Source organism: Bubalus kerabau, chromosome 13 (genome assembly GCF_029407905.1).
Source record: "Bubalus kerabau isolate K-KA32 ecotype Philippines breed swamp buffalo chromosome 13, PCC_UOA_SB_1v2, whole genome shotgun sequence".
Taxonomy (NCBI): Eukaryota; Metazoa; Chordata; class Mammalia; order Artiodactyla; family Bovidae; genus Bubalus; species Bubalus kerabau.
In genome coordinates this window covers 31752024-31777685 of record NC_073636.1, presented here as the reverse complement: position 1 = coordinate 31777685, position 25662 = coordinate 31752024, and the positions used below count along the sequence as shown (strand labels likewise).

Below are 25662 nucleotides of genomic sequence, written 5' to 3'. Positions count from 1 at the left end.
TGCTCCAACGCTGCTACCAACACTGTATCGCAGATAATGAAGATGGCCTTTGAGGATCAGTCATAACCAGCTGTTCACTGCAGGAATCTAGTTGTCAGATAATGTCCAAGTACACAGGAAATTCCTGTCACCTCAACCGTAGGGACTGCATCACGACAAGGTTTAGTATCTGGTAGAACTCAAAACTCCATGAAGGCTGTGTGTCTGTTTTTGTTTTGTTTCTCTGCTATACCCTGGGGCCATAGAGCACTTGGCAGATAGTAAACACCTGATGTCTATTTGTGGGATAAGTGAAAATCTCCAAGCTTCTGACTGCCATGCAGTGATAATGTACATTTATTGTGATTGCAAACAGAATCCAACCTCCATTTTCCCACTTGAATGTTAACTAATCCTGGGAGGTAAGAGGGGAATTCTGTCCCCCTTTTACTGCTGTCAAAACAGAGGGTCAAAAAGGTTGAAGGATTTTTCCACAACCTTAAGGACAGTGAGTGGAAGAGCTAAGAACTGAACCTACCCACCACTGCACGGTCCGCATCAGCCAGTGTCAAAAGACAGAGGTGGGCAAGATACTGAAATGAGTGTGTGTTTATAGGACTTCACAGGAAACTTTAACACTTGAAAACCTTAATTACAAACCGAGTTCTCTCCTTGAAAAGGCACGGGGTTCTCAAATCATGCCTTCCCTGGGTGGGCTCAGAGTCAGCAGGAATGGCACTTAGCAGCTCAAATCTGTGCAAAGGAGGCCGATGCTGCAGAAAGTGACAGAACAAGGGCATCCTTGGGTTCAGCCCAGACCCTCGTCTTCAAGTAAGTCCTGCTGCTCAGTCACAACTCTATCTCAGAAGAGGACCGGGTTGTGTGGCGGAGAGAGCAAGGTGGCTCCCGAAATTGATGAAACTCAGCACTCAGAGTGTGAAGTAGAAATAAGGCTCCATGTGGAAGGTTGAGATGCTCCCTCCCGCTGACAAGAATCCACAGTTGCAGGAACCCCCTTAACTGATACAAAGGGCTGGCTGCTGGGTTTTCCGCAGTAATGTGAAATGTTCCTCGCCCTTCATTTTCATATTCCAAACCCGTGTGATTGCTGCCCACTTGGCAGAAAGTAAATGGGTTCATTGTGCTTTGGTTTTGTCATACCCAGTACATGAGAAGGCAAAGGGCAGGCCTGATCCCTGCGAGCAGCCTCAGGGGACAGAGGGACAAACAAGGCCCCTGGGCAGCAGTGTTCAAGCAAGATCCCCACGGAAAACTGGAAGAAGAGGCTGCAGTTTGTTGGGGACTTAGTTTTATCCGGACAAGGTGGTTTCACATGTTCCATCAAACCAGGATTTGAGGATATACTTTGAAGCCCTTAAATATTTGGGAAAATTTTTTTAAGACTAAAGTGAGTAACTCTTGCTGTAACACTAAAGTGAGTAACCGACTTGCTCTCCTAAACCTTGTTTGACATCTCTGCAGATGCTCAAGAAAGTGCTGTCATCAATCTGGGTTAATTTCTGGGGAAAAAAAAAAGAATTTTTTCCATCCCTCAGCACATGGATGCTGATAACATGTTAGCAACAGGTTTCATTTTACCCTTGGCGGGTGTGTGGCATGAAAACACCGCCGGCTTTCTCCACCCATCTGCCCTCCCTCACATCCTCCTCTTTTGTTCTGAGCATAGCCCAGCGGGTCTTGCTGTCACCAGGTATGGGCTTACTTGGGTTTCCCCTGATTTAACCAAGAGCCGATGGATTTTTCTCTCAAAAACCAGTGTCCAAAGAGCGGCCGGTTGCATTAAGCAGCAGCCCTTTGGTTACTCATAACTCTGGAATGCTGACTTGATTGTAACAATAAATGGAGCTAACAGAGCAGAAAGAAATGTTCAAAACAGATTAAAACCGTAGGCTTTGAATTGCTCTCTATCCTGAGCATTGGCTAAAAACACATGTTTTAATCTCTGATCATCAGGCCAATTCTTTTCCCCACAACGTTGAGTCACACGCTGCAATCCAGCGGACCACACCCTGACATTCTTTCCATCTTTTTCCTCTTTTGAAGAGTCATGTGCTAACCATTGGTTTTATTCATGGAAGTGAAAAGTACCGTTCTTTTGTTTCGGTTAGAGAAACACTGGCCAATTCCACTTCAGTCTCTGAGAAATGAGCCTAAAGGGGCACAGTGCAGAAAAAGAAAGCCACCCCTCAGTGCAAAAAAAAAAAAAAACCCAGATAATCGCTGGTTTTTCCTCCACTGTCTTTGTGAGCCTGACCCAGTAAGAGGGGAAGCACAGAACGTCAGAGCGGCAGTGCTCACCCTTCTGGAGGCTTCTAGGTCCAGCCGACTCATTCCTGTTATGTTTGTGATCTCAAGGGGACCCTGAGCAGGGAAAGCAGAATATTTTGCTGACGTGCAAGTTTTCTTTGTTAGAACTAAACCCTTACACTCAGTGTGCTGTCCAAATATGTGCTGCTTGTGGGGCCAACAACTGGAAGCTCAGGCTGTGGGTTTCAGGCTCTGAGCTCTGCGCCCTGGGCCAGGGAGCAGGGGACTCTCAAGTATGCTAAACCAGCAACAGTGTGGTTTCTGCCCTTTGCTTGTGTGTACGTGTAAAGGGCTACACAGGCCTCTTCCTCCAGACCCCCTCCGATGGGACTGAGGGGGCCGGGCAAACAGCGCTCCTCCAGAGGAAAACCAGCACCAAGCAGCCTGCTCGCTTCATTCCTCTGCAATTACAGCCCTTGTGCGCGGCCCTCCTGGAACAGCGGCCTCATTCATTTTGGCCTTTCCCGCATGGCTGGGGGAAATTAATCAGACAAAGAAATCATTATGGATTCAAATCACATGCTCCTTACCGAAAGTAGGCTGCTTGTTCTCTCCTTCTCCGGAGAGCACTCGAGTGATGCCCGCGTCAGTCAGCAGCCGCCCTGGGGTGGGCAGGGGCATGGGCCTGAGGATGGGGAGAAACTCAGGGTGGGAGAGCCACGCAGATGCAGGGAGCGAGGGGGCGGGGAGGGCATGGAGCCACGCTTTTCCAATTCTAACCTGAGTCTAGATTTAAATGGATGTTTTCGTGAAGGAGAGGGAAGGGCCCAGATACCAGCATGCCTGAAAACTGTCAGCAAAAAATTGGTCATTCTTCTACACATTCAAGTTTGGCAAGACTGAAAGTAGGGTCTCTGCATCTTTGTGTGATTCTTGTCTTCTTCATCTGCATACCCCAGCCCCCCACACACTGGTTATCCAAGGGGCCCTTGAGAAGCCTGTGTGAGAGGCAGCCTGGGCCCTCCTCTCCCCCTCTACTGGGCGGGGCTACACGTCCTGCAAGATACTGGACATGCAGCCCAGAGGACACATCGGGGGAGAAATGTGTCACTGGGGTATCGGGTCCAGTGAGACAAATAGTTGCAAGTTGGAGGAGCTGAGGAGGTCTGAGGACAAGTGAGAATGACATAGTGGGGCAAAGACCTGGTGACTGCTGAGCAGAAAGTGAATACTCTTCATTTTGCTCCTGGGAGTGCCCAGGCTCTGGGAGGAAATACAGAGAGGTCTGTAGGACTCCCTCCTGAAGACACCACAGAACACCCTGATAGAGGTTACATTTTCAGTCTCTCTGAAGGAGCAAAAGTTTCATATTAAATCCTAATCTGAAATATTCAGATTGCAAATAAAAAATCCTAAAAATGTAGCAGGGTGATCAATAGTCTTCAATGAACAAACAAAATGGCTTTGTGCTCAGACTATTCCCATGTGCCCAGAAGAATTAGCAAATCAGACGTGATGCTGGACTATCTGCAGTGCCTCTGCCAAAGAAAGCAGGAAATCCTATGCAGACTGGAAAAAAGGAAGAGGCGCGATAAGCAGGTTCTGGAGTTATCTCCTCAGTTCAGCTCTACAGTTCTGTCTGATGGAACAAGCCAGCATTTTGTGGGTGGTTGAACCTGGGTGTTCCAAGGGCAGAAGGAATGCCTTTGAAAATCTAACTTAAGTTTATAGCTCCCGCCCACCCAGGGTGGCTGAGATTTCACTCTCTACTAATATTATAGAATCCAAAGGCTAGTGGTTATAATTGCTTACATATCTCTCTCAAGTTCTTTCTTCTCCATCCCATCATAGATCTATGGAGGTCCTGATTTCCACTCACCCAGGATAGCCCAGCTGTGTGTGCAAAGATCATCTGAGAATCCCATGCAGGTCTCCAGCACTGGAAATGAGCTGGCCATCCGGTTTAAGACTGACAGTTCCATAAATGGGAGAGGCTTTAATGTCTCATGGAGAGCAGTCCCTGGAGGTGGGTGAACCAAGGAGGTATCACTAAATTCTTCAGTTGAACCTTTATTTAAAATTTCATGACATATTTAGAGAGTGCTATGAAGGCTACAGCCTCTATTACTACTCTGACTTCCCTAATAGGGAGCATTGCTTTGGAATATACACTTCCCTAAAAAACACGATGGAGTTTAACTTTCAAAGAGTCACCTCGTGTGTGAAAACCAGCCAATGCAAGTATGCACATCCATGGTAAAAGCAGAAGCAGGATGGTTGGTTAGACTCACTTGATCCCCGTGGGATTTCTGCTTGTTTACCAGCCACAATTTGGGCATTAGTAAAGTGGTAAATTACTTTATGCCATGTGTGTGGATGCTTGTTAAATACCCAAACTATAAATGTGAAATTTGGCAATTCCTAGGAATTATTACCTTTTGTTATATAGTGACTTTCTGCCCAAGATCTTAGGCTGTCTAAATAAATTGTTGCAGATTTTTAAAGATAAAGTATTAATGCACAACTCTGAGCAGATGTTAATTGGTACAACTACTAATTAAAGCAATGTTTACTGAACGCTTGCTCTGTGTCAGGCACTTTTCTAACTATTCCACAAAGACTGTCTTGTTTAATCTTCACAACCACCCACTAAAGGAAGTTCATTTCTTATCCTTATCTTACTAATGAGGAAATTGAAGCTTAGAGAAGTTAGTGGCCTGTCCAAAATCACACAGCTAAAAAATGTAAAAGCAGAGATATGACTCCAGGCTGCCTTATGGTCCCGCTTCTGCAGGTCAAAGGTAATACAGTAAGTTTATTAGGTCTTTCCTAAAGTTAATGATTCATGAATTTAATAAAAAATTATATTTACATAGTGTTTAGATTACCCCAAAATGATTCTCAGTTATCAGAAAACAGCACTGAATTTTCCCTTTCTAGTTTATATTGTCATAAATCTGAGAAATGGTGGGTCACAGAGTTAGACATTGATAGGTATATGATTACATCATAGGAATTAAAAAAGTTAATGGCTGTGCAAAGTCCAGAATATCAAATTTTTAAAATTAGATGTTAAATTATTTGTAAAATTGTATACTGTTGAATTGGGCTTACCTGGTAGCTCAGATGGTAAAGAATCTGCCTGCAATGCAGGAGACCCAGTTCAATCTCTGGGTCAGGGAGATACCCTGAGAAGAGAATGGCTACCCACTCTAGTGTTCTTGTCTGGAGAATTCCATGGACAGAGGAGCCTCGAGGGCTACAGTTCATGGGGTTGCAAAGAGTCGGACGTGACTGAACGACTAACACTCATACTTCACACTACTGAATTATCAAAATTCTTAGAACCAGATGTGTTATTCTTAAAGTATGTTATACTTTCAGAAAATAATGAAGGGGCATTTCATGGCTTTATGAAGACTTGATTTTATTTGCATTATTTTTCAATATTTTGAAAATAATGTGTGGCATCAGTATTTAAAGTATTTGAAGTCTTAGGCATCCTTCTTTGTTTTGTTGGAATGCATAAATTAATAGTGAGTATTTAGCTCTTCAGAATGTTTACCAAAGACCACATTAAAATGGTGGTCAAACAAAGTAGCATGTTCTTCTCTGCTCCCAGATAATGGTAAAAAGTTTTGTGCATCAGAGATTCCTCTTATTATTACATTGGGTCTTTCATCCATAGGTTGTGGTGGCATTTTCCAGGCTCCCAGTGGAGAGATCCATTCTCCAAATTACCCCAGTCCTTATAGGAGCAACACTGAATGTACTTGGGTCATTCAAGTGGAAAAACATCACCGTGTTCTCTTGAACTTCACTGACTTTGACCTTGAACCTCAGGACTCTTGTGTTTTGGTAAGTGACACAAATCTCAAGCATTGTCTCTGGTCAAACCTCTGTCAAAACATTGCCATGTCAAAACAGAGCACGTTTAGTGGATGTGTTGGCTATGGATGTTTTCAATGTCAAATCATAGGAAACTCAACTATTAGCAACTTAAAATACAAGCACATTTATTTCTTACCTAAACACAAACTGCAAAGAGTCAGACATGACTGAGCGACTGAACTGAATTGAACTGAAACACAAACCAGGAGGTTTGTTTAACAACCCAGTCTCTGCTCTACCATTCTTAGTGAACTGACTTTTCATTTTGTGTTTGTTACCTCTTGGTCCAAAAATGGCTGCAGCAATTCCAAATACCCTAAGTTCAAATCTGAAGAAGAGGAGAAGGAATAGTGTTAGTTGTTTCCATCTTGTATTTTTTTTTTTTTTCAATCAAGCAAGCAAAATTTTTACAGAAGCCCCCTTACAGATAATTGGCCAGAATTGGCTGCAAGAAAGATTAGGAAAGTGTAGTGGATTATCATAGTGAATTTATCAGAGCCACTTTCAGTCAATTGTTATTAACTCTCTGAGGGTTCTCTCAAGGTTTCACTTTTCTTGAGCTCAGGATATCTTGATCTGCTGCTTGAACAAATCAGTTCAGGAACAGACTAGATGGTGAGATAGAGCAGAGGAGAAGAGCTATGGCTGTTAGTTGGTTCAAAAACTTTCCATCACTGTCAACAACTTTAATACATTTTCACCTGAAACTAACTCCTAATGTGAGAGGGAATTAGGTTATATTTTGAAACTTTATTTTCTTTACAAAAGATTTTCCATCTTTTATTTGTATTTAGAAAAATCTCATTCAAATATAAACCAGATCCTCCTGGCTAATGGATCTTTCTGTTTTAGTTTCCTGGCAGTTTCTTATACAAATTCCAACTTGCTAGCTTTCAAATTTAACTCAGGAAAATTCAAAAGTTGTTTCATAACTTTCAAAGTAGTCCAGTCTAATGGAATGGTTTCGAGAATTATTTTACAAGATTAAATCATTAATCTACTTCAAAGTTCAGTTGATTTATGGCTATGTATTAACCTTTTAACATGCGTCTTCAGAGTCTAAATTGGCAAAGCCTTATACGAACTTAAGGTGTAGGGCATCCACTTTCCATAATGGTAACTCTCCTGAAAAGGACAATTTAAAAAATTTGAATGCTGTTTTACAGTGTTTTCCTAATGCAACAAGGAACTCACAAGGTAGTGTGAAGTTTCTGAGTTAGTATCTGATAGAGATATGAGCCTGGTATTTGAGACTGCTTTTGCCTTTGGGCACTTGCCGATCCAGAAGGAGTTAGCAGCATTTCTGAGAAATTTTCAGGGCAAAGGGGAACAAGACTTGTGTCCAGGATCTGAATGGGGTAAGAGTACTGATAAAACATCCTGAATCGTAGGTAGAATGGAAGTAAAACAGCCTTCACAAAGACCACATCCCAGCTTCCAGTCACCTGAGTGGCCCTCAAATCTGAAGCCATAGAATGGGAGCAACCTTGCATCACTAATGCATCCAGGCCTTGGACATCTGACCAAAGCATTTTAAACTCTGCTTCAAAGGGAGATAAAAATCATTCCAGACTTCATTTCTACCAATAATTTTCATATGCAACAGCAAGCAAATTATCAAAGATATTCATATACGTGAGGGATGATGTACCATAAATGAGATACAACATGAATAACAGACAATGGAAATAAACACACTGATATGCCAGGTGCTAAAATTATCAGGCACACAGCTTACTAAGCAACTATGCTTACTAAGATTATGGAGATAAAAGTCAAACTTAAACCTTCTGACAAAGACTGCAAATCGTAAACAGTAACATTGCAAATTGAAAAATACTGAAAATTTTAAAAGTGGATAAATGCAAAAGCTGAAATTAAGATCTCAGTGGAAGGATTTGGGGTTTTTTTTTGTTTGTTTGTTTGTTTTATGTTAGACAAATTAGAGATGAAGAGAGAACAAGTGATAGCAGAAGAATCTACCCAGAAAAAATATATATATAAGCAAAGGATGAAAAATACAGAACAGAGGTTAAGATATATATAGGATACATATAAAAGATGTAACATACATTGATAAATGGAGTAGTAGCAATATTTGAAGAACTAATGACTAAGGCTTTTCTAAAACTAATGAAAGACATCCGTTTATAAAACCAAGAATGCCAAGGAACCCAAACAGCCAAGGAAGATAAATAGAAAGACATACTTATCTAAAAAAACTTAAAGATTTTAATCTAAAAGATCAAGAAAAAAAGGTTACAATCAGCCAGGGGAATTGGTGAGTGGGGGAACAAAGTATCTTTTAGGAAGTGGCAGACTGAATGCTGACTTTTCAGCAGTGATGATTGAAAGGGAAAAGAGGTGGTATTTTAAATTTGGAGCAATAAAATAACTACCAACCAGGAACTCTGTACTCTCTTAAAATAACCATTAAATATGAAGGTGGTGAAACAATGCGTTGAAACAGTAGAGGTGCCTTCAAGAGAAGTTTGAATGGACCAAAGACATCTTGTCTACCTTACAGTTGTACCTCTGGTGGGTACTTCTCCATCTCTTTCTCCCTCTCGCAGTCTATATGGTTCTAGGTACGGTTTCTTCTCTCTGGTAAAGTCCATAATACATACAATTCAATAAACAAATGTATGTGAAGAAAATAAAGCGTAGGTCAAAGGCACACCCAGCATGGCGGCACCATTTCCCCTCCCGTGGCCGTGAGTAGGATTTTCCACCTATTTATTACATAATATATAAATACACAGACTGGGTTTTCTAGTAACTGTGGCTGTATCTCAGCATGCAGCTGGGCTTGACTTCATAAACTGTAGTGAGAGGAAACAGAAATGAGGATGTAAAACCTCAAATATGATCTGGTCTTTAGGCATGCAGATAAGAAAATGAATCCTCATACTGGTCCTAGGAGGAGTCCAGTCTGGCAGATATGCTAAAATAGAAAATGTAATAGTCCACACAGGTTGTCAGGATCAGGGCATTCTGTGTGAAGTAGTTGGGGTCTTCCAGCCAGTAGGGGGATGGAGTATCAGAAGCAGATGCTGATAAGCCCTTGAGCCATACTTGGATGTAAAAAGTGAACTGCACCGGCAGTGTGGGGCACCATAGTGCCATAGTTAAGAACTTAGCTCTCCCTGGTGCTGAGCCTGGATTTTGCCACTTTTAGCTGTGACGTCCAGGAGAAAGCTAGTCTTTCAGCTTCAATTTCCTTAACTCGACAATGGGGGCAGTGTGAGTAACCATGTCAGATTTGTTGTTGGGATATTTAAGATCATATAGGTGATCTGCTTGTCACACAGCAAGCCCTCCCCCCAGGGCTTCCCTGGTGGCTCATTGGTGAAGAATCCACCTGCCAATGCAAGAGACATGGGTTTGATCCCTGGTCTGGGAAGATCCTGCATACCGCAGAGCAGTTAAGCCTGTGCATAACAACTATTGAGCCTGTGCTCTAGAGCCCAGGAGCTGGCACTAACACAGAAGTAGATGGAATCCTATAGAGGAGTATTTTGTAAAGAAAAGGGATCAAGTAAACCCTTGGCCCTAAACTACCATTTAGGAGGAAGATGGGCTTCCCTGTGGCTCAGAGGTAAAGAACCTGCCTGCAATGCAGGAGACACAGGAGACATGAGTTTGATCCCTGGGTTGAGATGATCCCCTGGAGAAGGAAATGGCAACCCACTTCAGTATTTCTTGCCTGGAAAATTCATGGACAGAGGAGCCTGAAGGGCTACAGTCCATAGTGTCACAAAAGTGTCAGACATGACTTAGCAAATAAACGACAACAGGGAGAAACAGAAGACAAGGACACTGAGCATTACCCAAAAAGACGGGAGGAGAAGCAGAAGAGTGGTAGCGTAGGAACCAAAAGTGAAGTCAGTTTTCAAGAGTGGGTGGGCAAAGGGACCAAGTCCAGCAGAGATCAAGCAGGCTGAAAGGAAGCCCCTGGATTCAGTCTTTGATGACCTTGTAAGGAGCAGGACTGGTGTAGGTGGTGTTGGAAAACTCCAGATTACAGTGGGTTTAGAGATACAGGAGCTTCTTAGCTTTTTCTCAGAACAGTGGACATGAATGGTAGAGAAGGATAAAGGGTAACAGCCTATGGGAGGCAGGACCCATGGAAAGTTGTTATTATTATTTTTAGTTGTGAAGGAGCTTAAGCATACCTGGACTGCAGGGTGCTGGTCACAAAAGACAAGCTGAGTATAAGAAGTAAATGGAGGAATTGATGAAGTCAGTTACCAGGGCAGAGACCTTAGGAAGGACCTGACTGGTTCCGTAAATTTCATATTTTCAGAATGAGAAATTTGAACCCGTGGCCAACTGTAAGATTTCTTTTCAGATTGGCAAATTTATTTATATTTAAAATTGTATAAATCATACACAAGCTAAGTCATTTTTGTTTGTACAATTTGTAATTCACTTCCACAAAAAGAGGGCTTCCCTGGTGGCTCATATGGTAAAGAATCTGCCTTCAATGCAGGAGACCGGGGTTCGATCGCTGGGTTGAAAAGATTCTCTGGAGAAGGGCATGGCAACCCACCCTAGTATTCTTGCCTGGAAAATTCCATGGACAGAGGAGCCTGGCTGGCTAGTTCATGGAGTCACAAAGAGTTGGACACGACTGAGTGACTAACACTTTACCAAAAGATAAAGAAATGTGAAAAAGGACTATTCAGATAAGTTGGGGTAGAGCTCTGCTGTGTAGAGTTGTCAAGTGGACCCAATTATGGGAGTAAGAGGTTTGGAACCAGGCAGGCAATGTACTGGAAAGGCTGGGAGCTTGGCTTCAAGTATTACTGAGCTGTCCAGGGGTTCATGAAGGCAGGCATTGAGGCACCAGCCATTGCTCTTTATAGCTAGATGGACACTGGATGTGAAATGTCCCTAAAAGTCCAGTATCTTACATAATATCTCTGTAGTCTAAGTTCATACAAAGCTAGTCATTCATTGTGGATACAGTCAAGTTAATATCTTAGTTCTGCTACTTAGAGTCATTAGCAAAGAGAAAAATATTCAACTGCCAATGATGTTGCCAGATAATGTTTGTGTTCATGGATTTTTAATAGAGCTCAAGTGTATTATTCAATACCAAAGTAAATTATGCTTGAATGGGGCCAGCCACCAGGCTTTTAAACCTCCTTTAACAATTTGGATTGTCAGAAGTGGAAATATCCTTTTTAACAGTCTTTATTGTGTTTATTGAATACATAGAATGTTAAGATTAAAAGAGTAGAGGTTAGAGATAATTTACTGTCATCTGCTTATTTGAAAAATAAGAAAATTTTGGTGCAAACAGGTCAGGATTAAGACCAGGTAGAAATTAATATCCGGAGAAGGCAATGGCATCCCACTCCAGTACTCTTGCCTGGAAAATCCCATGGACGGAGGAGACTGGTGGGCTGCAGTCCATGGGGTTGCTAAGAGTTGGACATGACTGAGCGACTTCACTTTGACTTTTCACTTTCATGCATTGGAGAAGGAAATGGCAACCCATTCCAGCGTTCTTGCCTGGAGAATCCCAGGGATGGGGGAGCCTGGTGGGCTGCCATCTATTGGGTCGCACAGAGTCGGACACGACTGAAGCGACTTAGTAGCAGCAGCAGCAGCAGAAATTAATATCAGAACCAACACTACAATGCAAGAAACCTAAGTAAGTATTTTGGTAAAATATAACAATTGCAGTCTATCTGCAGAAGACTGAGTCACAGGATAAAGCACAACTGAAAAAATAGGAGGAGATAAAACAAGGGTTACTTTGGAACCATTCAGAACTTTTTCAGATGAACCCATACTTCATTTATTAATTTTGGGAAAAATGTTAGGATCTCAAACATGAATTCCAAAGTGGGTTTCCTTTGAAGTCAGGTGGTCTGCATTCCATCCATCCATTTGGTCTTTGGTGTCCACTGTATATGAGGCACTACCAGAAAGTCATGTCCAGGTTCAGCACCAGCACTAACTCTCCATGGGCTGGGGATGCTAGTTTGCTCATTTATAAAATCAACTGCCTGGGGAACCAGCAGAAAGAGGAGACCTTGGGGAGAGGATCCAGTTCTGAGTTGTGTTTGAAGAGGAGAATAAGGGAGGAGTTGGAGAAACAGGCTCGAAGGGGCAGGTGATGTCAGTAGTGGATCCATCCGGAAGTCACAGTCTGACTCCACAGCACTGGGCTTCCGTTCATCCTCTGGGGCACAAGACCATCGGCAGTGGTGGAGGGTCCTCTCCACACTTGTTCAGAAGAGAGCTCTTCTTGAGGGAGGTCTCGTCTCCCGAGGTCCCCAGTGGACACAGTGTAAACCCAAAGCCCTCACTCTGGCTGCAGGGAACTAGAGGCACAATTTTCAGCACATAGAAGAAAGTGATGAAATGGAACAACAGAACAGCAATACACAGCCTCCATCCCATTTCACGGAACCCGCAGCGGCAGTCTTTGCCAGAGGATGGATCTGTGTGATGCATGAATGACTACCAGATGCATGGCTGAACACAGGAATACGGAACAGTTGTCATCTCTGCTCTTACAACGATCAGTGCCTCAATGGAAAATTGAAGACGGCACATTTGGGAGCGTGTTGAGTGCAATTCACCTCCTGGCACAGTTATTGATATTCGGTTTCAATCTTTTGAGCCACATGAGAAGAACTTAGATAGCATTGCAGAAGCATGTCTTCTAGAATTTCATGCTGCTCTAATGAAAACAAGAGAGAAACTGGTTTTTTTGACTGCTATTGAAATGGTGATGGCGTCGTGGGGAAACTCATCTGAAAGCTCAGTTTACATTCAGGTTTCAGCTAATTTGGTGATACGAGTACACTTTGAGTGCCCGGCGTCGTTAACCTCCGGCTTCCCTCGATGACACACTGTGAGCCTTTCTTGCTCAGGCGACAGCAGGACCCACCAGCTGAGCAGAACTCTGTACGGTCAGCATGAACACGGCCCCATTAGGTTTTCTTTCACGAAGGCCGAGGATTAAAGTGACCTCCGACCAACAGCTTAATTGCTTAATTAGAGGCTCTCTCCGGAGCCTTAAACTCACGTAGCTCTGAGAGCTCTTATTGATCTCGGAGAAATGCAGCAGTAGCGCGGCGTGAGATGAGAGGAGAAGGAGGGCAGCTGGAGCAGCAGGACGACTGGCCCCAGAGACTCTGGCCTCTGATTCCAGCATCCTCTTTGCTCAGCACAATGGAATGTCCGCCTTGTGAGAACCAGTGGGGAGCAGACGAAAGCCTTGTGAGAACCAGTGGGGAGCAGACGAAAGCGAGCAGCCCACAGCCCTGATCCGGCCTCTCATCTGGAGAAAATATCCGCTAGGGATACAGGACCTAGGACCAAAAAAAATGCAGCACATGTTGAGTCACGGTTTGCTTTCTGAAGCTTCTCTAGGAGAAAGAAAGCAAAATGTTGGATTTGAACTAGAGAATACCAGAGCGCCCCAACCCCCAACCCCACCCTAAAACCACAGTGTTCTGTTTTTGTTCACATTACTTAACATTGAGGCTCAGGGCAGGCGAATGTGAAACACAGTATCTTTGTTTTTATTTTTTAAGACCCTACCTATAATGTGTTTCCTTTGAAAACATTTATTGTTTCTAAAACTGAGCAAAAAGACACAGGGATAAGAGAAGTCAGTGCTTCAAAGAAGCAATTCTTAAACAGTCCTTCTTTAAACATTTATTTTAAAAAGAAATCCAGGACAGAAATCAATCTCTTTCCTGTCCTCTCCCTTTTGTATTTTCCCTTTCTCCTTCACTTCTCACCATAGAAAGCTGACTTTCCATTTGAGGATGATTTCTGATAATCTCTGTTCAACATTTTATTTTATAGTTTGCTTTTGGTAACCCATTTAGCCATCTTGCCTCCCGGCGCCAAATGAGTTACCAAAACTGTGCCGGCACTTTACATCCCCAAAGGGAAAAAAATCAATAATAACTGAATTGGAGCCAGTGTCCTTGGGTCTGTGGACCCAAGCTTTGTTTTGAGCTTTGTTTTGTTTGCATTTTCGCTCAGAATCTGTTTAAATTCTTGTTTATTTGTAAGAATAAAATGAGCTTATTGGGTTTCTTTTCCTACCAACATTTCCAGTCATCTCTGAGTCCCTGCTTGCGACAACTGCAAATTAGCAGAGTTTATTGTCTCCTGTAAACTGTGAAGCTGGAGTGCCAGCATGTAGAACAAAGACTCAGGAATGAGAGAGACCTGACACCAGATGTGCGCTGTGCATTTGCGATTTCATTTCAGAGGAGCATAGCTGGAAAATATCACTGACAGAGGAAACGGATGCTTCCTCCCCGTCCCCACCCACGAGAAAAGCTGCTATAATGAGTAATATTTCTATTTCCTTCCTTACCTACATTTATGGCTTTAACAGCTTGGATAATTTCCTGGCAGATTCCCCTCCCTATCACTTAATATTTCCTCGATCTTGGCACAGTTCCCATTCCCTAATGGGGATTCCATTTGCAGCCATATTAGCTTCTTCTGTATGTATGGCACATGTGGATACATTTCACGGACTCTCATCCTCCACACTGACCTTGCACCCTGACGAGAATGATGTCTTCTGTACCCTTAGATCTTAGCCTCTGCCACACATTTTGACCCCGATAAGCTTCAAAGTAATCCAAGCAGTAGACACATGTTGCGAGAATGAATTAAAGTAAAGGCTAAAGACCAGGTTAAAAGCATGGGCGAAGTGAGGAAAGAAGACTTGCTGGTCCAGGGAGGCTGTGTTATACTAGAAAAAGGGCAGGAGTGGATGGAAATCTGGATCTAAGACTGGAGCCAGGAGTTAGGAATCTGGGATTTTGATGTTAGGTTTAGTGATGAAATCGCATCACGACTCAACAGACATGAATTTGAGCAAACTCCAGGAGATAGTGAAGGACAGAAAAACCTGGTGTGCTGCAGTCTATGGGGTCACCAAGAGTCGGACACACAATTTTGCAACTGAACAGCAACAACCTGGCCCCTGTACCCTTTGTTCCAGCCTGCTCAGATAACCATGCCGGGAATCCCGCGCATGTGCAGTGGGTGGGATGGATGACAGCTGCCAACCACTCCAGAACCTGCCAACCCACCCAGGCCTTGAATGAGACTTTCTGAAATGCCTTGAAGGATGCAAGCTTGTGGGTCCAGAGAAGAGAGACTTGAGTTCAACTCCGTTTCCCAGGATTTTTTTAAGGAGACTGTGGACATGTTACTTTAGCTTCTTAGAATCATGATCTCTCAATATTCTGTTGTCAATGAGTAAAACTTGATTTTTATCTTTTTGGTTGTTTAATGATAGTTGATCAGACGTCAGGCAGAGGGGATTTGTATAGTGGCTCCACACTACCCAGCGTGTGACTGTGAATAAGTTACTTATATCTTCTGAGCCTCAATTCTACCAGCTGCAAATGGAATTGTAAGAAAGAATTTGAAAAAATATACCTAAAGCATTAATCACAGTGTCTGGTACAGATAAGTGTTAGCTATTGCTGCTGATTTTTCTATTACTACTATTTCTAGTTTTGTTACTACTCATGCTATGTTAAAGGTCTTAACTTATCTTTTTTAAAAAACAATATTTATAGATTTCCTGGCTGCGCTGGGTCTTCCTTGCTGCATGCCGGCTTTCCCTAGTTGCAGCACGCGCGGACTCCTCTTTACTGCTGTGTGTGGATTTCTCATTGTGGTGGCTTCTCTTGTTGTGGAGCACAAGCTCTAGGCACGTGTGCTCAGCAGCTGTGGTGCACGGGCTTAGCTGCTCTGCTGTGTGTGGGATCCTCTGAACCATGGATGGATCTAACCTGTGTCCCCTGCATTGGCAGGTGGATTCCCAACCACTGGACCACCAGGAAAGTCCCTTTATCTCACATTTTTGAAAATTATGAACCTTAGATACACAGACCTGGATCCATAATCCCCAGTTCATTGGTAACTATCTTGATTAGTTTATGAGCAGACTCATTTTATCTTAAAGTATTTTTTTAAAAAATCTTAAAATATATATTATAAAATTTTTGCACACTCTTCAGTGTATCATCTCAGTGAATGTTTCATTTCATAAGTGGGTTATTCTCATACCGTCTAAAAGATTCACAAATGAGTTGCAAAGGAGAAAATGGTAGTGCAGTAAATGAAAATAAAAGCATATTCATATACATTCACAATTTGCATGGAAAGCTTAACTCTGAAGTTAAGATGGCATTGGCATACTTTGGGGAATGTAAAACATGCTGTGTGTTTTGCTTTTGAATTAAAATAGTTTCCTCTTGCTCCAGTTTATGCTAATTTTAACCCACATATATAGTGGGCTTATTTTCTCCCTGAGGAAGATGAAACTTAATAAAAGAAGAAGATAGATGCAGTAGAAGTACATTCCCATCTCTACTCACAAACATTCTGAGAGTACTTATTCAAGTTTCTAGAAATGAAAATGCAGACATTTCTGAGGAAGCTAATGTTCATTTTTCCCTTCACCATGTGCGCTCTGTGACGCTATGATCGCTGTGTTTCCGTGAGGACCACAACTCACCCCGTCACCAGGGCTCTGATCCTGGTGGAGCGGGGCTGTGGGCTGCAGTTCTACACGTTGTATTTGAATCAGGCACTCTCCTTGGTTCTCAGTAGGGCAGCACCTGCGATGCTCGTCTTTATTCAGTACACTTTACTTTTTTAAAAAAGATTTTTGATGTGGACCACTTTTAAGGTCTTTTTTGAATTTGTTACAGTATTGCTTCTGTTTTATGTTTTTGATTTCTTGGCCACAAGGCATCTGGGATCTTAGCTCCCTGACGTGGGATCAAACCCACACCCTGTGCATTGGAAGGTGCATTCTTAACCCCAGGATCACCAGAGAAGTCCCTACTCAGTATGATCTTAAAATGGACTGGGATACTCTTCCTTCCTTTTGCATCAGGTGTTACATTTTAGAAAGCACATTGCATGGTGGTGATTGTTTGGAGACCGAATTAAAGGGGGACACAAATTCAGGCAGGGGGAGTTTCAGGCTGCTGTAGTGACCCAGGCAAGAGGGGATGAAGTCCCACAACAAGACACTTGGTGGGGGGCAGGGGAAGGGGTCCAGGAGACACAGCAGAGGGAGAGCTAACAGAACATAAGGCTCCGTTCCGTGGAGGGGATAAGGCAGGAAGTGAAAGAGGCAGGAGGACTTAGGGGGCGGGGCAAGGACTTCAGTTTGAGACAGAGATTTCCATGGTTGATGGGACATACCAGCCGTGTTGTCTGGAATGTAGTCGGATATCTGAGCCTAGAGCTTGGATTGAGGTCTGGGCTATAGTTGCAGATACTGGCCAGCTAACAGATGTCTTGGAGATCTTAAAACAAAAACTGTATCCTGGATAGAGTCCTGTCAGGCAGCAAAAGGCTAGATTAAATGGCATTAATGTCCATCTGGCTTTGATATTGCAGCTCAGTTATATGAAGAGCATATTTTCATGTCTCTGTGTGGGATCACTTATATGTCTGCCTGGCTAAACACATAAACATTTTAAATATATGCATTATTTAAAATTTTACATGTTCCTCATATCAAATTTCTAAAATACAAAAAAGAAAAAATAAGAAATGGACACCATCTATAATACTGCAAAGCAGAGACAATTAACATTTTGGCTCATTTCCTACAGAAACACATACATGCAAACACGCGCACCCTTATACCCACATACACAAAGGGAGTTAAGAGAATACTGCATATCGTTTTGTATCCTGTCTTTTTCACTTAGTTTATTTAATACATTTCTTCTTAAAAACAGTTTCTTTGGCCCTTTAGTCAGTTACATGAACACCCTAGAATTGAGTTAACCACTAGCTTATTACTGACCACTTGCTGCTGCTGCTAAGTTGCTTCAGTCATGTCTGACTCTGTGAGACCCCATAGATGGCAGCCCACCAGGCTCCCCCGTCCCTGGGATTCTCCAGGCAAGAACACTGGAGTGGGTTGCCATTTCCTTCTCCAATGCATGAAAGTGAAAAGTGAAAGTGAAATCGCTCAGTCGTGTCCAACTCCTAGCGACCCCATGGACTGCAGCCCACCAGGCCCCTCCGTCCATGGGATTTTCCAGGCAAGAGTACTGGAGTGGGTTGCCATTACCTTCTCCAACTGACCACTTAGACAACTTCTATTTTTTGCCTATTATAATAATACTTGGAAGAGCATCTTTGTAAGTATATCTTAGTCTACATTTCCTGTAATTTCCTTTATATAGATTCTCTCTTCCTTCATGAAAACTCTATTACAAAATATGTTGAGTATACAGAGAAGACTACACAATGCACATAAAGTACAGCATGAACAAAAACATTCTCCTTGCTAAATCTCAGTATTTTACCGTGCTTGCCTCAAGTTCTTTCTTTTCTTCCCCAAAAGAAATGAATTGCTGAGGACACAGTGAGGCCCCATGGGCAAACCACACTGATTCCAGTCCCTGCCCCTGGCCCAGAGGAAACCATTTATGAGAAATTGGTTTATGATTCCCATGGCTGTTTTGGTACTTTTTCATGGTATGTGGTTTCCACATACAGTATGTAGTATTGATCTGCATGTTTTAAAACTTGATGTAAATAATACAACATGACACCTATTCTTCCATTCACTCCTTTCATTTAACGACCTGGTTTGACCATTTTTCTACACTGTGCTGTATTCAGATCTAGCTCATTGTGTTTGCCACTATACAAGATTCTCCTCTATACCATGAGTCATGAACCCATTCTACTGTTAATGCACTTCTAAGTCTTCTAATATTGTGCTGGGGCAACCCTTATAGCAGGGAACATTATTGTCCATATTTTTTAATCCAGTCATACAAGAGTTTACCTCAGGTAGCTATCTGGAAGTGAAAGAGTTGGTTTTTACATTTCCTCTGTTGCCAAATTCCACTAAAAAATGTATACATGAGAATTTATGTCTTTTAAATCACTTAATTCTGGTGAACAATATGTACTACAATTTTATGTCAGTCCCATTGTACAGATTAGGTGGCTGAAGGATAAAGATTTGTCCACAGTAACATCACGTGGCATCTCTCCCATGGCAATCATTCTCTGAGCACCTGCCAGGGTGTTTTGCTAAATAAACTTACCTTCTGTTTTTTTCTCTTTAAAAGGGATTCTGCCACCTGCTTTTAAATAATGCATACTCTTAAATAATATATATTTCCATCATCAGTAAGTACATGGAAAGGTGAAAGTTTCCCTTTGCTTGGCTCCTTTATTTTCTCAAATTGTCTCTGTTCTCTGACCTTTGGCATCCATACATATCATCAGAAAGGAGTGCTAATCTCTAAGCTGAAGGTTTTCCTTCCCATCACTTTGTGCTGGAGTTGACACTTTGAACTTTGAAAGGGGGTTGATATTTATTCAAATCTCCTTAATATTTAAAACATCCAGTATTGAAGTTCATAAAAGTTTGACTCAGTTCTGACTTCTGGCCACAGCTCAGGGTACTGATACTGGATACTCTGGGACCTGGGGGTGGGTCCAGTGTCCTTTGCCCACCTTCTGCCTTCCTACTTCTCTCGCAGTGCTGGTGAAGGGCTGGCACAGCTGGCAAGAGGGCACCTGGGCAGGTGTGTGTGGCTTGGTCCCTGCCTGACTGGAACCTCCTCCACTGCCCACAGGGCCCAGAAAGCAGTTCCTCTTGTCCTCTTTCCCCCTGTGACTGGCCTCTTCCCTGCCATCATGCCTGCTGTGCATTTATACAGCCCAGTCCACAAGAGAGGAGCAACTTGTTTTCTTAACTCTGGGTTTTCCACACCCTCAGTCCTGTACTCTTACATATATATTCACTTACTCATTTGTTCATCAGGCGTTTGCTGTTTGTTATTTGCCTGGTTCTGTTCTTAAAAAAAAAAAAAAAATCTCTTATTTTTGTATGGTAATGGTGAGCTCAGGTATTCTGAATGTGTTTGCTGGTATCTGGAAATTTGACAAACTCTGGATACTTTGTCAAGATACTGATTAACTTTCAAAAGAACTTAGCTTACTACTTAACCAGGTCTGCCTCTGTTTTTAGAGCTCCTGTAGTTGGAACTCAAGGGATGGTGGCTACTTTTTCTTTTGTGGATTCATAATTTTATTCAAAATTTTATTTTACTAGAGTTACCTAGAAATGAGTTGGTTATACTGTATAGTTTTTTGTTTGTTTTGTTTTGTGTATTTCTCTGACTTTTTCCACCTAAGCGACAGGTCAGAAAATTAATTCCCAGGCCTAGGAAACCCTTGGCAATAGACTTAAATAAGACTATAATAAGACTTAAATAAGTTATACGAATATGTTATACATGTAGCCAATAACATAATTTGCTAACTTTGTTTTGGAAACTAAATGGAAGTAAAGGAAATGTATATTGATAATTTTTATGACTTCAGACTTTTTAAAAATAGCAACAAGTTTTCTCATATTTTCTTCCCTCCAGTTTCTTTCTTATAATTTTATAAATTAAAACTTGATTTGATATTACAAGTGTTAAGAATTACTGTTAAATAAAAGAATTGCTATTCCAAACTTAAAGAAAAAGACTCATCTCTCTCCTTAATAACCTGAGGTCATATACTTTCATAAAATGGTAATTAGGAACTTATAACTTAATAACTATTACACACCATTTAAAGAGAAGTAACATGAAATGATATAGCATTTGGAGAGGGAAGAATTAAGTTTTGGGCTCTGCTACTCACTAGCTCTTTGATCTTGGGTTACTAGCTTCCATTGTCACTATTGCCCATTGGATGAGACAGTAGTTTATTAGCTAGCACACTTTGAAGTCTCACTTTCATTACTAAAAAAAAAAATCACATAGTGTTTAAGACTAGTTTAGAGGTATTGCAATGGTGCTTGTAAAATTATAGCATGCTAATCAAATGTAGGGTGTCACTGGTATATAATTTTGATGTAGGGACATTTGGAAACACTCTATCTTGATCCATTCCTTGTGAAGCAATGCCCCAGCCATGTGAATTTCAGCCCAAATCCTGTGATTTCTGAATCTCTGGGTAGGAAGGTTGGAAACATGGAGACCTCCTAGAAAATGTGCTCTTTCAAAGAATCCCCAGGGAAATGGCTCATTCATGTGATTTTCTGAATTTTCTAATTCTATTTTTTTAATTTTTTTTAATAAAAAAAATTTTTTTTTTGCCACATATCAACATGAATCTGCCACAGGTATACACGTGTGAATTTTCTAATTCTATTCTTCATTTTCTACTGTCCTTATTTTGTCTTAAGAGGATTGCAATCAAAAAGACAGCTTAGAAAGGGATGGAACAGTATCTGCTACTCACCAGGTCTCTGAATTTGGAGAGAAATAGAGGAAACTAGAAGAGTCTTGCCTTTGTGAGTTCATGGACTTGTAGAAATCCTCTAAAAGTGTGTGTACTGTTGATGATGGTATTTGTTCTTCTTAGGAACTGTGTGATTTGTGACATTAGTGAGGTCTCTGTGCAATGTGATCTTCTTGAAAATGGAGAGTTTTGGGAGGAGAAATGTGATAGTATATGTGAAAGGCTGTGTCCAGTTCCTGGCACATAGTAAACATTTAATGAATGGTTGCTGTTATTAATATTATTGTCCCCCCCCCCCCCAAAAAAAAAGAAACTTATTTCCCCTGGCTTAAAGATTCATGGGCTTCTCTGGTGGTTCAGTCGGTAAAGAATCTGCCTGCAGTGCAGGAGACCTGGGTCTGATTCCTGGGTTGGAAAGATCCCCTGGAGAAGGGAACAGCTACCCACTTCAGTATTCTGGCCTGGAGAATTCCATGGACAGAGGAGCCTGGTAAGCTATAGTCCATGACACACAGAGTGCCAAGGCAATGAAAAAATTCAGTTTCACATACCGATTCAGCAATCTGGAGCAGGGGTAGCGGGTTGGGGTGGGGAGTCTGCAATGTAAACTCCATTGCACGGGCTCATATGGAAGGTCAGCCAAGTCCCAGCACAGAACTGAACAGACACAGAACCCTATATATTTTAAAATAATAAGGTAATTTTCTATTAATAAGTCAGGCTCATAGAATTCTACCATTTCTCTTCTTGACCATAACCCTATGATGAGCAAAAAGTTCCAGCAAATGCTGAGTTTCTGAAAATAAGTGATTCCTCATCATTATTTCTCATGTATTTGCTCCAGTATTCATTCTTGCATTAGCACATGTTGTGAGAATGGTACATGATGTGACTGTCCTGGAGTCACAAGAGGATGAGAGCCGGGAAAGGCATGGCATTTATAGACATCCAGGGATCTCATGGTGAGTTTCGCTGACATGAAAACTCCCATTGAAATCTTGGAAGAGTTCCTAGAAACGACCAAAGACTCAGACATTCTGATGGACCCGAGTGGACATAGAATAAAGCACTGGGTTCTAGCAAATGTGTTTTCCTTCTTTTTAAGAAAAAGCAATTATTATTATTTGGCTGTGCTGGATCTTCATTGTCGCGCATGGGCTTTCTCTAGTTGCTGCAAACAGAGGCTCTTCCTTGCAGTGTGATGGATTCTCATTGTGGTGGCTTCTCTTGTTGCAGAGCACTGGCTCTAGGGCAAATGGGCTCAGGAGTTGTAGCACTTGGGCTTAGTTACTCTGTGGAGTGTAGAATCTTCCTGAACAGTGATCGAACCCATGTTACCTGCGTTGGCAGGCAGATTCCTAACCAGGACCACCAGAGAAATCCAAATGTGCTTTCCACTAGGTCGCTGATGCTCAGATAGATACTCCACAGAACAGGGCCTTGTAGATGCCAATCTGAAGTCCTGAGCCACCATGTACCCAGTTGCCTTTCTTTGTAGGCATTTGACGGTGTAAGCTCTGCAACCGCCCGCCTTGCCGGTGTGTGTGGAAGACAGCAACTGAGGAACCCCATCATATCTTCCGGAAACAGCCTCTTCTTGCGATTTCAGTCTGGCCCTTCCAGACAGAGCCGGGGGTTTCGTGCTTACTTCAGACAAGGCAAGTTCCGTGTGGTCTCCCCAAGGCACAGACCATCTGTCCTTACCTCTCCCTCTTGGTGCTGCAATAAAATGAGACTAGTCCTTGGAAATTGTTCCCAGCTTTCTATTTAATGTGCGACACTTTAAGAAGAACAAAGGAATCATGGTTTGCAATGATTCTGTCGGGACTTTTAACTCTGTCTTAGTCCTCCGGATCTCTGTATTCCTCAAACAGGTTGTCAGAATCATACTGAAAAGTGTCTTTAATATTAGAGACACTTGTAAAGAAGTGTTTATCTGAATTTATTCATTCATAGATAAATGACCTAGCATTTATCTAAGATTTTATGCTAAGAGATACACTGCTATAAATTGCAAAACTTGTAACACAGAGTCAGATTCTAAGCCTTGAGATAGTGGTAGCCCTTCACCCGAAGAATCAATGTTGTTTTCTGTTGCCTTTTTCTTTTCTTTCTTTTTAGATTTTATGTGGACCTTTAAAAAAAAATCTTTTGAATTTGTTATACTATTGTTTCTGTTTTTATTTATTTATTATTTATTTTTGGCTAAGAGGCATGTGGGATCTTAGCTCTCCAACCAGGGGTCAAACCCACACCCACTGCCTTGGAAGGCAAACTCTTAACCGCTGTCTCACCCGGAAGTGTGTTCACCCCCCCATACCCCACTACATTGTCTTTTTCTTAAATCACCACTTTCTACTAGAGACCTTTCCATCCATTGCCTTTTGTTTGGTATTTTTAGAGGTTAACCCTTCACCCACCATCAGAGATGGAACCTAGAGCTGGAAGGGCTCTTGTCTGCTGAATATGCCTGTGATTTTTTTTTTTTTTTTTTCCAGAGGATTCCTGTCCTTTCAAATAAGTGTGGTCTCTTTAGTCATTTCATCTGTTTCAGTGGACTCGCTTGCTCATTTTCTGTAGTAAAGAGCCCTGGCCAGTAACAGTTTTTGGATGGCGGTCCCCTGAGGTTGCAATGTAGACAGTGGAGCAAGACTGATCACAGAATTATTTCAAAGAACAGTTTCTTAACACTTTTTCTTCTAACTGATCACTTATATTTCACTTCAGAGCAAAAAAAGTCCCCAGCAGGTCTTCTCTGGGCTAGTACAGCAGCCTCCTTGGTCTCATGTGTTCCTCCAAAGTCAGTGTGCAGTAGCGAGTTCTGACCCTGACCTCCAGTGTACCATCGTCTGTCCTGGCTCTGCACTAAACAGGGAGTGGAGCCCCAGCTTCTCTGGATGTTCCCCATGGGGATGGAACCTGCCTGTCTTTTCTCAGCATTGCCCTGACTCTCCTCACGTGCCCCACACTTCAACCAAGTCTGTGTGGTATCCCCCATACCCTCCTCTCTATCTTGTTCAGACTGCCCTTTCCCCAGACCACTCTTCCTCACCCCGACTCCTCCTTCCGCACCATCCCCTTTGTGAAACACCTTGTACACTCCCCAGCTCTCAGCAGGCACCCCCCCACCCCCATCTTCTGTTCCCACAGGGATCTGCACATCCCTGATAACACACAACTGCTTATATGAAGTCTCCATCAATTGAGTATTTACGTTCCTAAAAATGAAGTCAGTTGTTAAGAGATTATCCCTGTGCCTATAATTTACAAGTGGGTAAAGTAAGTAAATCAATGCCAGAGTTCTATCAAAAGATTCAGGCAACTCATAAGCATTTAATCTGTTCTTTGCCACTCCCCACTTCCTGTAATTGAAGAATACGGTTGTAAATGTAGAGTACATCGCCACTTTCTCATGATTCATTTGCAGCTTTCTTGGCAGAGAATTTCCTTGACAAGTCCTTTAGAAATAAGGAAACATCATTTATGTTTTCATTCTTCAAATAATTGTTCTGGAGAATCAGTAGAAATCAAAAGTGTGTGACAAAAGTGTGTGTCTGTGTCCCTCAGCCTGTGGCAGCCACACCCTCACTGACTCCATTGACACTATATCCTCTCCACTGTTCCCGAACAACTATCCAAGCAATCAGAACTGCAGCTGGATAATTCAAGCTCAACCTCCCTGTAAGTAACAAAAATAAAAAAGAATCCAGGATGCATGTGTCTGTGGGAAAGTCCAGCAATGACTCATGTTCTTATCTCTTCGCTGGTAACAATTGATGGCCTTCCTCTCCTCCTTTTGGAAGCCCTAATTCCTCATGTGCGGGAGAACAAGGGTTTCCTAATCTGGTAGGAAGTAATTTTTGCTCTTTATTCTTAATTAATTTTCTTTTTATAAGTTTCAAGGCCTAGCAAAGGAAATAACAAAGCGAAAACCTATAACCTAGTAGAAATGACAGGCATTTGAAATTGGGGATTAACAAAAATACTGGATGAATAAATAGTTTTTGACTATTTGTCTTGACTGTGGTAGGTGCTCAAGAAGATGCTAAATGAATAAATGAACAGTAAGAACCATAGCCTAGAAACTTAATAACTTATACTTTGGGCATGCAATGCCATGAGCATATTGGTCTTCAGTTAAGGTGGAAGTTAATGATAAAGCCTGGTCTCTCTTGGTTATAAAATGTATTTTTTAAAAGTCCCAGCATCGACCTTGAAGAAGCA

General features: G+C 42.1%; 1 protein-coding gene across 1 annotated transcript in view; it reads left to right on the top strand.

The window, feature by feature from the left end:
• Positions 1-25662, top strand: part of CUBN (cubilin) — a 260122-nt gene that overhangs the window by 119418 nt on the left and 115042 nt on the right. Inside the window, exons 30-33 of the mRNA XM_055543913.1 lie at positions 4099-4273; positions 5936-6105; positions 22937-23096; positions 25006-25119. Of these exons, the coding sequence (XP_055399888.1) occupies positions 4099-4273; positions 5936-6105; positions 22937-23096; positions 25006-25119 (619 nt within the window). The remainder of the gene's footprint in view (positions 1-4098; positions 4274-5935; positions 6106-22936; positions 23097-25005; positions 25120-25662) is intronic.